General features: G+C 40.3%; 1 protein-coding gene across 1 annotated transcript; it reads right to left on the reverse strand.

Annotated features, from left to right (window-relative positions):
* Positions 1-1086: 1086 nt before the first annotated feature.
* Adam4l1 (a disintegrin and metallopeptidase domain 4-like 1) lies at positions 1087-3550 on the reverse strand. Its single transcript, NM_001109277.1, has one exon. It carries the CDS (start codon positions 3481-3483, stop codon positions 1240-1242), a length of 2244 nt encoding a protein of 747 aa, NP_001102747.1. The 5' UTR covers positions 3484-3550; the 3' UTR covers positions 1087-1239.
* Between the last annotated feature and the right edge of the window lie 9844 nt (positions 3551-13394).

Consider the following 13394-nt stretch of genomic DNA (forward strand, 5'->3'; position numbering starts at 1 on the left):
ATGCTACCCAATTCTTCCCTGATTGGCCAATAAAGAAGCTGATCAGCCAGTGGCTGAGCAGGAGAGAGAACAGGGCCGGACTTCTTCCCAGTCAGGGCAATCAGGGAAGGAGACAGAGGAAATGAGGAATAGCCATGGCGAGAGTCCAGCAGACGCCATGAGAAAACACCTCAAGCAGAGAAAACCATCAAATGCAAGTTTCTCGGGGATATTGGCTGGGAAGTAGCAAGATTGGTTTAGAAGATTTAGATAGAGTAGCACTGCTCAGTTCTTGTATCCTTATAGCGTGTTAAATGAATAGAATAGCGCAGTCTCATTTATTTGGGAGATAGCCAGGTTAAGAGAAAACAAACACTTACAAAAACGCATTAAACTGTTTACCTTGTGCATCTATATATTCTAGAAATGTCGTTTTTGATCGTATTATGCATTAACAATAAAATAGACAACAATGTAATACAATTGAAAATAGGCCATGACAATGGTAATAGTAGCACATACTAATACAGCCCAAAGTTGATATAGAAGCATCTAGAAAATTTCAAAATGGGCATCACAAATACGTACTTTCTTTTCATGAAAAAACAAAGGATAGATTTTGCATGTACAGTATAAAGAATGTGGCCAAATGGTTGGATACAGTAGAGTAAAAAGCAAGATATTCACTTGACTTGAGTAAGACCCTGGGTTCTTGGCTGTGCTGCCTAGCACCATAAAACAGGAAGAGAAAGTTTTAAATCAAAACAAACCGAAGAAGTGGTAAATTATATGGCATTAAGAGGCTAGAGAGCTGACACAGCAGTTAAGAGTGCTTGCTGCTCTTGAAGATACCCAAAGTCTGGTTCCTAGCACCCATGCTGGGTGATCCACAATCACCTGTAACTCCAGCTCCTGGGGATCCAACTCTGGCCTTCACAAGAAACTACACACTACACTCATACACACACACACACACACACACACACACACACACACACACACACACAGAGAGAGAGAGAGAGAGAGAGAGAGAGAGAGAGAGAGAGAGAGAGAGAGAGAGAGAGATTAAATCACAAAGATCAAATTTAAACATAGAAACACAAGGCTAGTTCCCCAGTGATTTTATTTCAAGATGAAATTCTCAGATTTGTGAATGGTTGCATGAATGTCAGGAGACATCATCGACAATTTCTTGTGGTAATTGACATGGACTTTGTCCATTGTGTGGCTCCAATTAGTTTGGGATGAAGTCAATTTATATTAATAGGGGGGATATTGGTCCCCTACTGGACGTAAAACTGCTTTTGAAATTGCACCAGAAATAATCGAGGCAAAGATAAGAAACATTCGAGTACCTAGAAGAATTATTAGCCTGTTGATACTCATATGTACTTTGGCTCGAATTCTTTTCTCATAAATAACTGCAGGACCACTGTTTACACTACCACCTGCTCCTTTTTCTATACAATCTGGTGGTTGCCAGCCTTGAACACAGTGACAGTTGCCTTGGTTGTTACACACCCCTTTATAGTTACACTTACTAACATTGCAGTTAAATCCCATAGTTTGATGAAAAACACATCTTTGTCCTCTACAATATTTCCCTGGGCCACAGGTTGCACCATCCACTACGAGTCCCATTTCCGGTACTTGTGCCCCATGGTGTGCATCATACCCAAAGCACTGTTCTTCTTTAATATCCATTACCTTTATGTGATGAAAGGTAGTGTGCTCACCTCCACCAGGAATGAACTTGACACCATCACAGTGAATCTGTCCACATAAAACATCCTCCTCTTGACATCGCATAGGTTTACTTCCTCCACGTACCTCTCTAATCCCACAGTTTCCAAATCGGTCACCTTTGGTATTTAATTCTTTATAGCATGCTGGTGAAGCATCCTTTACGTTGAATCCAAAAAGAGCTTGACACTGCAATTGGCGGTCGCTACAGTTTCCTGACACGCAGACTGCTAGTGGAGAACAAGGGGTTCCATCCATGATGTGAAAATTTCCTGGACAATGCTCTGATTTTCCACTACAGTATTCTGGAAGATCACAAATGCCACCTTTTTGTCTGCATACTGTTCCAATGGGTGCAAACTTACAAGACTGGCAGCATCCTCCTGAAGCACAAACACTGCTTGCCGTGAGCTCACAAGTGGTTCCACAGCAATGATCAGAGGCACAGTCTTTAAAAGAACCACAGTCACATTTCTCGCCATTATCCACTATCTTATTTCCACAACGAGGAACGGCATAATTTATCCACCTATATGAAACACGTGGTTGACTCAAGCAACCATCCCAGTCATGGATCCTATAATGGAGGACATTATGGGAACAATTGCTCATCATATCATGAAGAGTAGGATATTCATGCATGGTACAAGAACTCCTTCTGAAACAAACACAGCCCGGTTTATCATGACCTACGTTCAGAATGTGACCCACTGCATGAGCCAGGAAAGAAGCAGCCAGAAAATAATGGTTTTTTCCTACATGTGTATATAATACTCCCCAGTTGGGGTTACATACTCCATCCTGAAAGCCTGCATACTCTGCATTTGAACGTATATTTGATATAAGAAGAGCTGCAGTGGCATGGTGCATCTCCCAGAAAAAGCGAGCTTTCCAATAGCCATAACGTTCCATAAGTCTCCAAATATTCCCATCGCCTGTGGGGAAGTGGTCACCGTCATTCCAGAGACATAGAGCACGTATAAACACAATCAAACCACTTGGTCTATATATGCTATCTGCTATGGTGTTCAAAGTCATTGTTAACTCAAGTGACTGTGTAATGTTACTCCCGCCATCTAGGAATACTTGGTGAGTCACGGTGTACATTATTGCTATGCTTTTCACATGTATACGCCACAGATATACGGGAGCTGCTCTGGGACTTCCTGCAAGCTTAGTCTCTTTAACAAGGGAGTCACCTGCCTCTGCCATAATCTCATCATTTCTACACTTTTTAGACTTACGTGACCTTTCATCCACCACAAGTAGAGAAATTACATGCTCAAATTTGGAAGAAGATGTCAATGGTTTGATTTCATAAGTGGAGTCATCCACCCGTATCATGCCTTTCAGACCTCCAGTGCAGGTATCTAGTGTAGCTTGGGACCCAGGGACTCCTTCCAGGTAGCTGTAGAAGTAACAGTCCTGAGGGACAAAGGGGTAATCCTCTTGCTGGGCTCCTTGGTCATTAGAAGTATATACAGGAAAGTTTTGAGAAATCATGTTCTTCTTGAGTTTCATGTGGACCACATGTCTTTGTCCCCTAAAGCGCATGCTATAGGTGATGTGCCCTGACATATCACTTTTACCCATTCTCTGGGGAACCTTCCTGGGGATCACAACTTCAGAGGTAGAGAAGCGCCATTTGGGTGGACCATGGGAACAGCAGACAGGAGACAACAGCGAACCAAACACAGAGAGCCAGAGAGTAGCTGACAGGAGGACTCGATTCCAGGTAGATGGTCTGAGGAAGGGAGCCATGGACCAAACCAAATTTGGTCCACTGGGTGGTAGACCAGACTAGACATCAGGGCATGAGGAGAGCAGAGTGAGGCAAGAGGCCTACAATCTCTGGTAAGTAAAGAGAGAGAGGCTGTTACATAACAATGCTGTGCTCATCTAAGCATTGTGTGCTCAGTGACCTGGACAGTCTATGGTGGAAGCCCCAGGGAAGAGCAAAAAGTGGGAGGCACTTAGAGAAATAAGTATATTTGGGTTAAAACAGCTCATATATGACTGTGAAAATGTAAGTGGGAAAGGAAACTTGTGGTTTTAGGACAATTATACTTTATATTTACAGATACATACATATATAAACAATATCATATAATATAATATATAATGTAAAATATAACACATGTTACATACATAATATATATAGTACAGTATATATCATATACTCCATGAGGAAAAAATAGACCACTTAATTATGTCCAGAAACAGATATTAACAAGACTTTATCAGGGATCATGTGAGGAGAAATATTGTTTAAATAACTGAGCAATTTTTTAATCTTCGTGGTCTTTTGCTAATAATTGTTTTCTGTATTTGTGGTTTGTGTGTGTGTTTCTATGTATGTGGGTGTGTCTATGTGTGTGGGTGTGTCTGTGTGTCTGTGTGTATGCATATACATGATTTTTTGTGCACTTTTTCTTTGTATTTTTAAATTCTGGTTTATTTGCCTATTTGTTTTATCAAGAAAGAAAGGGCACAGAGCTAGGTGGGTGGGATGGTATGGAGGATCTATGCTGAGGTCCAAGTTGGCATTAAAGTACTGAGAAAGGCAGCGAGGGTGGCATCAGGAGTCAAAAGCTTTTTGGCCCCTGGCTACTTAATTCTCCCTTGCTCTTCAGATGCCAAAAGTGGATGGTTTCTGGCAATTTAATTCTCTCTTGCTACTTTGGGGCCAAAGATGATGCCTTCTGGAAATTAACTCCTCCTGATAGCCGCAGGGAAATTAAGAAAACTTAGATTCTTGGACTCTTTTCTCTTTGACTCAAGGGAGTCTCACTATCCCAGTGATAAAGTCGAAGTTCATTAATTCTTCATGAGCCAGAGAAAATAGAAAAGAAAATCAGGTACGCACAGACATGTATATGCACACTGGGATGGAGCAGGAAAGGTCTACATGGCCACTTTACTGTCTTTCTTAGGTTTACACCTTCTCTGGAAATGGATCACATGGTTTTCTGAGCACTTTTACATTCCTCGAGTTCATAGTAAGTTTAAACTAACAGTTCATGTCACAGATCAATAAGGTTTAAAGAGCTATAGCAAAGTTGTTTACATGTCTGTTCATTAAGGTTAGTAACTATTAAAACATCCATTATCCATTTTTCTGGCTTTTTTATGTCACAAGGTAGAACAGTTTTGTCAACAGACAAATCAGCTGTCTTGTGTCTTTTTTACTTTTAACTCTTTTATCTGTTCTTGTACCTACAAGAAGTCATCATTTCCCACTTTATGACATTTAGTTACCAGACAGTGGTCTGATTCCTAACCCAAAAGGAATATTTTCCTAGATTGTAAATTTATTCCAAGCCTCCCCGCCACACCCCACCAGGGAAATTAGCCCATGATATGTGAAGGTTTATAGAACTCTATTTTGTACCTTTTATTCTATAGAGGTCTTGAGATTACTTGTATCAACTTAGGGAGTTCTATAAAATCATGATCAGGAATTATGAAATCAAACATTCATCTAAACAGCATTACTACATGAAACTATATCTTCATATTGATTCTGCAGACCTTCCAAAGACAGTAGGTAAATACCCAGAAAATCATTAAATTGACAGGAAAGACATATCAGCAGCAAGAAGCAATAAAGTTTCCAAGGACCCTGCATCTCAGAGCACAACCATTGCAACCATGCACAACAGTGGGCCATCTCTAGAAAACTCAGTTGCTTGTCATAGCCTTTTCTAGATGGCTTCTGAAAGATCTGAAAGGAATTGGAGAATGAAAAATCATGGTAGGAATATGTTGCATGGAATTGTTTTTCACTAAAATCCAAAAGAAGTAAAGCAACTGGAAGTGATTGGTAGAAGGTTAAGACAACACAGACGTACGGAAAAGGAAATTCAGGTTGCAAAACATGGTTTCTTATAAAATTCAAGTGAGTGATATCAAGTCCTCAAAAACCTGTAAACATATTCTCACCTATGACTGCTCACAGCATTATTATTTCTAAGTTTATTCCAAACACTTAAAATAAAATGCCACTCCTAAGTCATGACACCTAAAGTTTAGTGACAGCTAAACTATTTAATTGAATGATCTCTACACTAATGTCAACAAATTTCTGACATCTGAAATGGCATGTGTGAATACCACAGAGGTAGTGACTAGGAGAAGAAGCTGGACCAAAGGTTATTCTATATATCTGGTTTCATTTGAAGGGAGCTGTACAACATTGCAGACTGATGGATGGAATTACTAAGACAATCAGCAAATGCCTGATGTATGGAGTGATAGAGCATGGAAGGACATGTCTGGAGTGATGGAAAATCAGAGTCAAGTATTCTCACATGATGGTGTCTAAGCAAACTTGACCATGTTGCATTTTAAGTGTTTGTATCTGATTGCATGCTAGGCATACTTCAAATGAGTTTGTCTAATAAAGTGTCTTGGTTTAGCTCTTTTTTTATACCTCTTTGATCATTCATATATCACTAACATCTGAGAGGACCCCTTCTTACCCATTACAATACCATTTTAACGCTGTATTACATGTATATAATTTCATTTCATTACATACAATGACTGACTTATCACCTTCATTTATCTTTTAATCTACTTGGTTTTTTCAGTCTTAGGCTTCCTATTGCTGTGATAAAACATCATAAAGGAAATCAACTTAGAGAGAAATTGTTTTAAGTTTGTTCCCACTTAAAACTCTCAGATTACACTTTATGATGAAGGGAAGTTGGGGCAGAAACTCAAAGAAGAACAGGAACCTGGAGGCAGGAATTTTGCAGAGGCCATGGAAGAGTACTGCTTACTGCCTTGCACTCTGTGACTTGCTCCGTCTTTTTTCTCATAGCACCCAGAACCAATCTCCCAGGGCTAGTATCACCCATTGAGCTTGTGTGCTTCATTCCAGGACTGCTTGCTACTGATGCCTTCGTATGTTTTTCATTGCTATATTCCTCACATACCTGGTATGGTGTGATTGATTATGGAAAGACCCTCACCTCTTATAGCCTGGTGTGACTACTTCGTGTGTGGTAGCCTACTCTATTGGGCAATTTTGCTGCAGATCAACATGAAGATGAACTTTCATAAAATAATGTAGTTTAGATGAATCAATGATTTTATGGAATTCCTAATTTGATTTAAATACTTTTAGAAGGTTATAGTAGTTGATAGAAAATTTAAGGAGATGGTTTAAAACGTTTTGCCAGAAAGATATAATCAAGTTAGAGTTAAGAGCAGAAATGTGCTCCTTTCCTTACAGAATAATGAGAACTGGATAGGTTAGAAAAGGAGCACAGTGAGTTTTCATATGTTGCAAGCACATAATTATACTTGGAAGAGAAAAATACACTTGGGACCAGTTAATGATCAATGAAAACATTCATTCTAGGTGGAGTCTGCGTTGTGGACCTTTTGATCTAGGGGTGTGGCCACATTTTTCTTATATGCACCATGAAAAGGCAGGGTTATGAACAAAGAATAAATAATTCTATTATAAATATATGAATATGGAATAAACAATTCACAAATTTAGCTGAACAAACTTCAAAAATAAGATGTTACTTAGATGATGATCTGTTTCTTAGTAAATACAAATTGTCACCAGCTAAGCATAGAAAAAAACTTCCTACCATAGACTGGCTTGTTTAAACTTTGTTAATCAATGACAAAATAATTATTGCTTTGGGATCATGATAAGCTTGTGGAGAGAAAGATACATAAGAACTGTTTAGTTAACTATGGATTTCAAAAGAAGAATACATAATCAACCATCCTGTTGCAATTTCCTTTTGTATAATGATTATAATCTGTTTTTCAAGACTATATTTGTGGTGATTGTCATTACAGAATGCATATTGTGGCTATGAGGCAATCTTTTCCATACATAGAGAACTTTGCCTTGGATGGTATAAAAGAGCTAAGAAGAAAAGTTTTTGGCGCCTGACGTGATACTGCTCCATCCACCAAATGTGTGTATGTATATGTAGGAATGTAAACTGTCTTACCAATCACATGGAGTGCTGGGCCCTAATGAATCAAGCTTTATTCCCTCAGAGAAAAACCTGCTGAGTGATCAGTCTAGTCACTGGTTGCCATCAACAGCATCTCCTGTCATCAGGAGCTATCAAAACCAACCCTCATCAGCACTGCACTACTTGTGCTGGCACCAGAAGGCCCTGACAGATGTTCTACAAACTCTAAGAGAACACAGATGCCAGCTCAGACTACCACTCCCAGAAAAATCTATCAATCCAAATAGACAGAGAAAGAAAAATATCCCATGCTAAAAAGAAATTTAAGAGGCATCTATTTACAAAGCAAGCTCTACAGAAAGCAATAGAATGAAAATTTCAATCTAAAGAGGTCAACCACACCCAACAATAACAGCAATAATTCTAATAAGCCAAGGAATAAATAATGTCACACCAGTAAATCAAAGGAGGAGGAAAACCCACATCATCACAACAAAATAATAGGAATCAATAAACACTGCTCAGTAATAATTCTCAGTACTAATGGACACAATTCCTCAATTAAAAAACGTAGATTAATAGACTGGATTAGAAGACATGATCCATCTTTCTGGTGTATCCAAGAAACTCACTTTAACCTAATCAAAGCTAGACCTCACCTCAAAATAAAAGGATGGGAAAAGATATTCCAAGCAAAGGTACCCAAGAAGAAAACCACATAGCCATCTTAATATTTGACAAAATACAACTCAAGCCAAAATGAATCAGAAGAGATAGGAAAGGATACCATATCAAAAGAAAAATCCACCAAGAGGACATTGCAATTCTAAACATGTATGCAATAAACACAACAGCACCCAAGTTCATAAAAGAAATACCTCTAGAGTTAAAATCACATATTAACCTCCATATATCATGAGTGAGTGAATTTAATACTCCATTTTCAACAGACAGGTCATCCAGACAAAAAGTAAACGCAAAAGTATTTGAGTTAAATGACATCATCAATCTGAAGGGTCTAAAAAAATTGCAGAATATTTCATCCAAACACAAAAAAAAATTATACCTTCTACTCAGTACCTCTTGGAACTTTCTCCAAAATTGGCCACATACTCATACACAAAGTAAGTGTCAATAGATAAAAGAAAATTGAAATAACATCTTACATCCTACCTGTCTTCAACAGATTAAAGATGGATATCCATAACAACAGAAAGTATACAAACTCGTAAAAAACTGACCCGTCACATTGGAGAGCACCAACCACTGACACTATTCATGATACTCTGCTATGCTTGCAGACAGGAGCTTAGCATAACTGTCTCCTGGGAGGTTTCATCCAACAGTGAATGGAGGCAGATGCAGAGACTCACAGTCAAACATCAGGCAGAGATTGAAGAATCTTGTGAAAGACTGGGAGGTAAAAGAGAACAAGCTAGAGAAGACGAAGACACCACAACAAGATCTATAGAGTCAAGTAACTTGGGACCATAGGAGTTCATAGAGCCTGGGCCACTAACTAGGGATTATGCAGGAGCTGGACCTAGAACCTCTACATCTTTGTAGCACAAGTGAAGCTTGATTTTCATGTGAGTTCCATAACAAGATAAGTGGAGGTGTGGGTAGTAAGGAGATGGACTGTCTCAGTCTCTGTCCCTGCTATTGGATCCCCTTAATCCCTACCTGTACTGCCTGGTTGGGCCTCAGTGGCAGAGGTGTTGCCTAGACCAGATATCATCCCAGGATGTAGTGGTACCCAAGGGTGGCAATGGAGAGAGGGATCTGTCAGTGTGGGACTGGAAGGAGAAGAGGGATGGAGAATAATCTGGATATAAAGTGATTTTCAAGATTAATTATTGGAAAAATAGGACAAGACAGAAATCAAGAAGGCACTTTAAGACTTACTATTGAATGAAAATGAAAACACAGGATACTCAAACTGTGGGAAACAATAAAGGCAGTTGCAACAGGCAAGTTCATAGCCAGCAGTGCCTACAGCAAAAAAAAAAAAAAAAAAAAAAAAAAAAAAGGAATGGTTTCATATTAGCAACCTCATGGCACCCCTAAAAGCTCTAGAACAAAAAGAACTGACATCCCAAAGAATGAAAACTCAAACTGAGACCTGGAATCAATAAAATTGAAATAAAAAAGCAAACAATACAAAGAATCAATTAAAAACAGTTGGTTCATTAAGGAAAAAAAATCAGTAAGATTAATAAATCCTTAGCCAAATAAAAAAATGGAGGGAGAAGATCCATACTAATAAAATTCGAGACAAAAAGGGGACAATACAACAGTCACTGAGGAAATCCAGAAAATCATATGGACACACTTCAAAAATCTGCACTCCACCAACCTTGAAAACTTAAAAGAAATGGGATTTTTTTTTTAATGTAAACCATCTAGCAAAGTTAAATCAAGATCAGTTAAGCAATACAAACAGACCCATAACCCCTGGTGACATAGAAACAGTAATTTAACGTATCCCAACCAAAAATTCCAGGGCCCAATGTGTTAGAGCAGAATTCTACCAGACCTTAAAATAATTAATGCTAATGTGCTTCAAATTATTCTGCAAAATAGAAACAGAAGGACACTGCCACATCTTTTTATGAGGCCATATTTACTCTGATACCTAACCATACAAAGACCAAGAAAGAAAAGGAATTACAGACTAGTTTCCCTCATGAATATACATTCAAATTTTTTCAAACCAAAAACATTGACACATCGAAAAGACTATCCACCATAATCGAATAACTTTCATTCCATGGATGGAGAGCTGGTTCAACATATGAAAACTGATAAGCATAATATACCACAAACAGAGACAAAAAAGCCACACGATCACGTCATTAGATGCAGAAAAGGCCTTTGACAAAATCCAGCATCCCTCCATGATAAAAGTCCTGGAAAGATTAGGAATACAAGCAACATAATAAAAGTAACATACAGCAAGCTCATAGCCAACACCAACCTAAAAGGGGAAAAATTCAAAAGAGAAGACAAGTCTGGTTTCTGCCTGTGCCCAGAGCTGACCCTGTGACATAGCTCTCGTACCCAGATCCCACTGACAGACGGTCTCAAGGAGTAGTGACACACAGGCTTGCAGGAGGGTCAAGACACTGTCAGAGAGAGCAAGATCCAGCTAACACCACAGATAACCAGATATCTAGAGGCAAGCAGAGGAAATCAAGCAACAGAAACCAAGATTACTTGGAATCGTCAGAGCCCAGATCTCCCACCAAAGCAAATAATGGATATTCAAACACATTGGAAAAGCAAGATAAGGATTTAAAAATCACACCTATGATGATGATAGAAGAATTTAGGAATGACATAAATAACTCCCTTAAATTAATAGAGGATGGGTCATTCCTGAGACTGCAGAGCGGTTGAGAGACCACCAATACTGCCCACCCAGCCCACATCCCTGGCACAAGAGGAAAGTGTATAGGGCCTCTGGGAACTGGGAGATAGGGGCACTCGAGCGGCAGGTCCCCTGCAGTCCAGACACCTGCGGAATCTTAAGGGACCCGATCAAAAGCTCCCTGCACCCAAATCCCGAGGGAGGGAGGGAGAGCTAAACCTTCAGAGGGGCAGACACGCCTGGGAAGCCAAAAGAGACTGTACTCTGCCCACATTTCTGAATCCAGAGGAAAACACCTAACGCCATCTGGGACCCTGGTGCATGGGTGCTCCTGGAAAAGGCAGCGGAGGCCTTCCCAGTTGCTGCCATCACCGAGAGCTCAAAAGCAGCCCCCCCCCCCCAAGGACCCACTTCAGCCATAGGACCACATGTAAGATAAACTTTTCTGCTCCAAGCGACCTGCCTGGTGGACTCAGGACACAGGCCCACAGGAACAGCTGAAGACCAGTAGACAGAAAAGACTACACGCCTGAAAGCAGAACTCTCTGTTCCCATAACTGGCTGAAAGAAAGCAGCAAAACAGGTCTATAGACCTCCTGACACACAGGCCTATAGGACAGTCTAGCCACTGTCAGACATAGCAGAACAAGGTAACACCAAAGACAACCTGATGGCAAGAGGCAAGCGCAGAAACCCAAGCAACAGAAACCAAGACTACATGGCATCATCGGAGCCCAATACTCCCACCAAAGCAAACACTGAATATCCAAACACAGCAGAAAAGCAAGATCTAGATTTAAAATCACATTTGATCATGATGCTGGAGGACTTCAAGAAAGACATGAGAACTCCCTTAGAGAAAAGCAGGAAAACATAAACAAACAAGTAGAAGCCTATAGAGAGGAATCACAAAAATCCCTGAAAGAATTCCAAGAAAACACAATCAAACAGGTGAAGGAATAAAAATGGAAACAGAAGCAATAAAGAAAGCACAAAGGGAGACAACCCTGGATATAAACCAAAGGAAGAGACAAGGAGCTGTAGATACAAGCATCACCAACAGAATACAAGAGATGGAAGAGAGAATCTTAGGAGCAGAAGATTCCATAGAAATCATCGACACAACTGTCAAAGATAATGTAAAACGGAAAAAGCTACTGGTCCAAAACATACAGGAAATCCAGGACTCAATGAGAAGATCAAACCTAAGGATAATAGGTATAGAAGAGAGAGAAGACTCCCAGCTCAAAGGACTAGTAAATATCTTCAACAAAATCATAGAAAACTTCCCTAACCTAAAGAAAGAAATGGCCATAAACATACAAGAAGCCTACAGAACTCCAAATAGATTGGACCAGAAAAGAAACTCCTCCCGTCACATAATAGTCAAAACAGCAAATGCACAAAATAAAGAAAGAATATTAAAAGCAGTAAGGGAAAAAGGTCAAGTAACATATAAAGGCAGACCTATCAGAATCACACCAGACTTCTCACCAGAGATTATGAAAGCCAGCAGAACCTGGAAAGAAGTCATACAGACCCTAAGAGAACACAAATGCCAGCCCAGATTACTGTATCCAGCAAAACTCTCGATTAACATAAATGGAGAAACCAAGATATTCCATGACAAAACCAAATTTACACAATACCTTTCTACAAATCCAGTCCTACAAAGGATAATAAATGGTAAAGCCCAACATAAGAAGGCAAGCTATACCCTAGAAACAGCCAGAAACTAATCGTCTTGGCAACAAAACAAAGAGAAGAAAAGCTCACAAACATCTCACATCCAAATACAAATATAAGGGGTTGGGGATTTAGCTCAGTGGTAGAGCGCTTGCCTAGGAAGCGCAAGGCCGTGGGTTCGGTCCCCAGCTCCGGAAAAAAAAAAAAACATACTTCCTGGTTGCTGCCACTGCAGAGAGCCCGTGGGAAGCACCCCACGAGCGAACCTGAGCCTCGGGACCACAGGTAAGACCAAATTTTCTGCTGCAAGAAAGCTGCCTGGTGAGCTTGGGACACAGGAAAGCAGAATTTCTCTAGGACCGGGCACGTTCTGTGTTTACCGGAAGTCCCACACCCACGGATCCCGGCCCGCAGCAGCTCTCTGCTCCCTGACCCGGTGACAGAGAGACCCAACCGCCTGGTCAGGTGGGCACTCCTGAGGCTGCAGAGCGGAAGAGACCACCAACTCTGCTCACCCCTGCCCACATCCCTGGCCCAAGAGGAAACTGTATAAGGCCTCTGGGCTCCCGTGGGGAAGGGCCCAGGAGCGGCAGGACCCCTGTGCCTGAGACACCGCCGGAACCTGAAAGAAACAGACCGGATAAACAGTTCTCTGCACCCAAATC

Source organism: Rattus norvegicus, chromosome 6, assembly GCF_021556685.1.
Source record: "Rattus norvegicus strain SHRSP/BbbUtx chromosome 6, alternate assembly SHRSP_T2T, whole genome shotgun sequence".
Classification (NCBI taxonomy): Eukaryota; Metazoa; Chordata; class Mammalia; order Rodentia; family Muridae; genus Rattus; species Rattus norvegicus.

Excerpts from the sequence above, each read along its gene's own strand:
- Adam4l1 (NM_001109277.1), bottom strand. The coding sequence starts at position 3,483 with ATGGCTCCCTTCCTCAGACCATCTACCTGGAATCGAGTCCTCCTGTCA.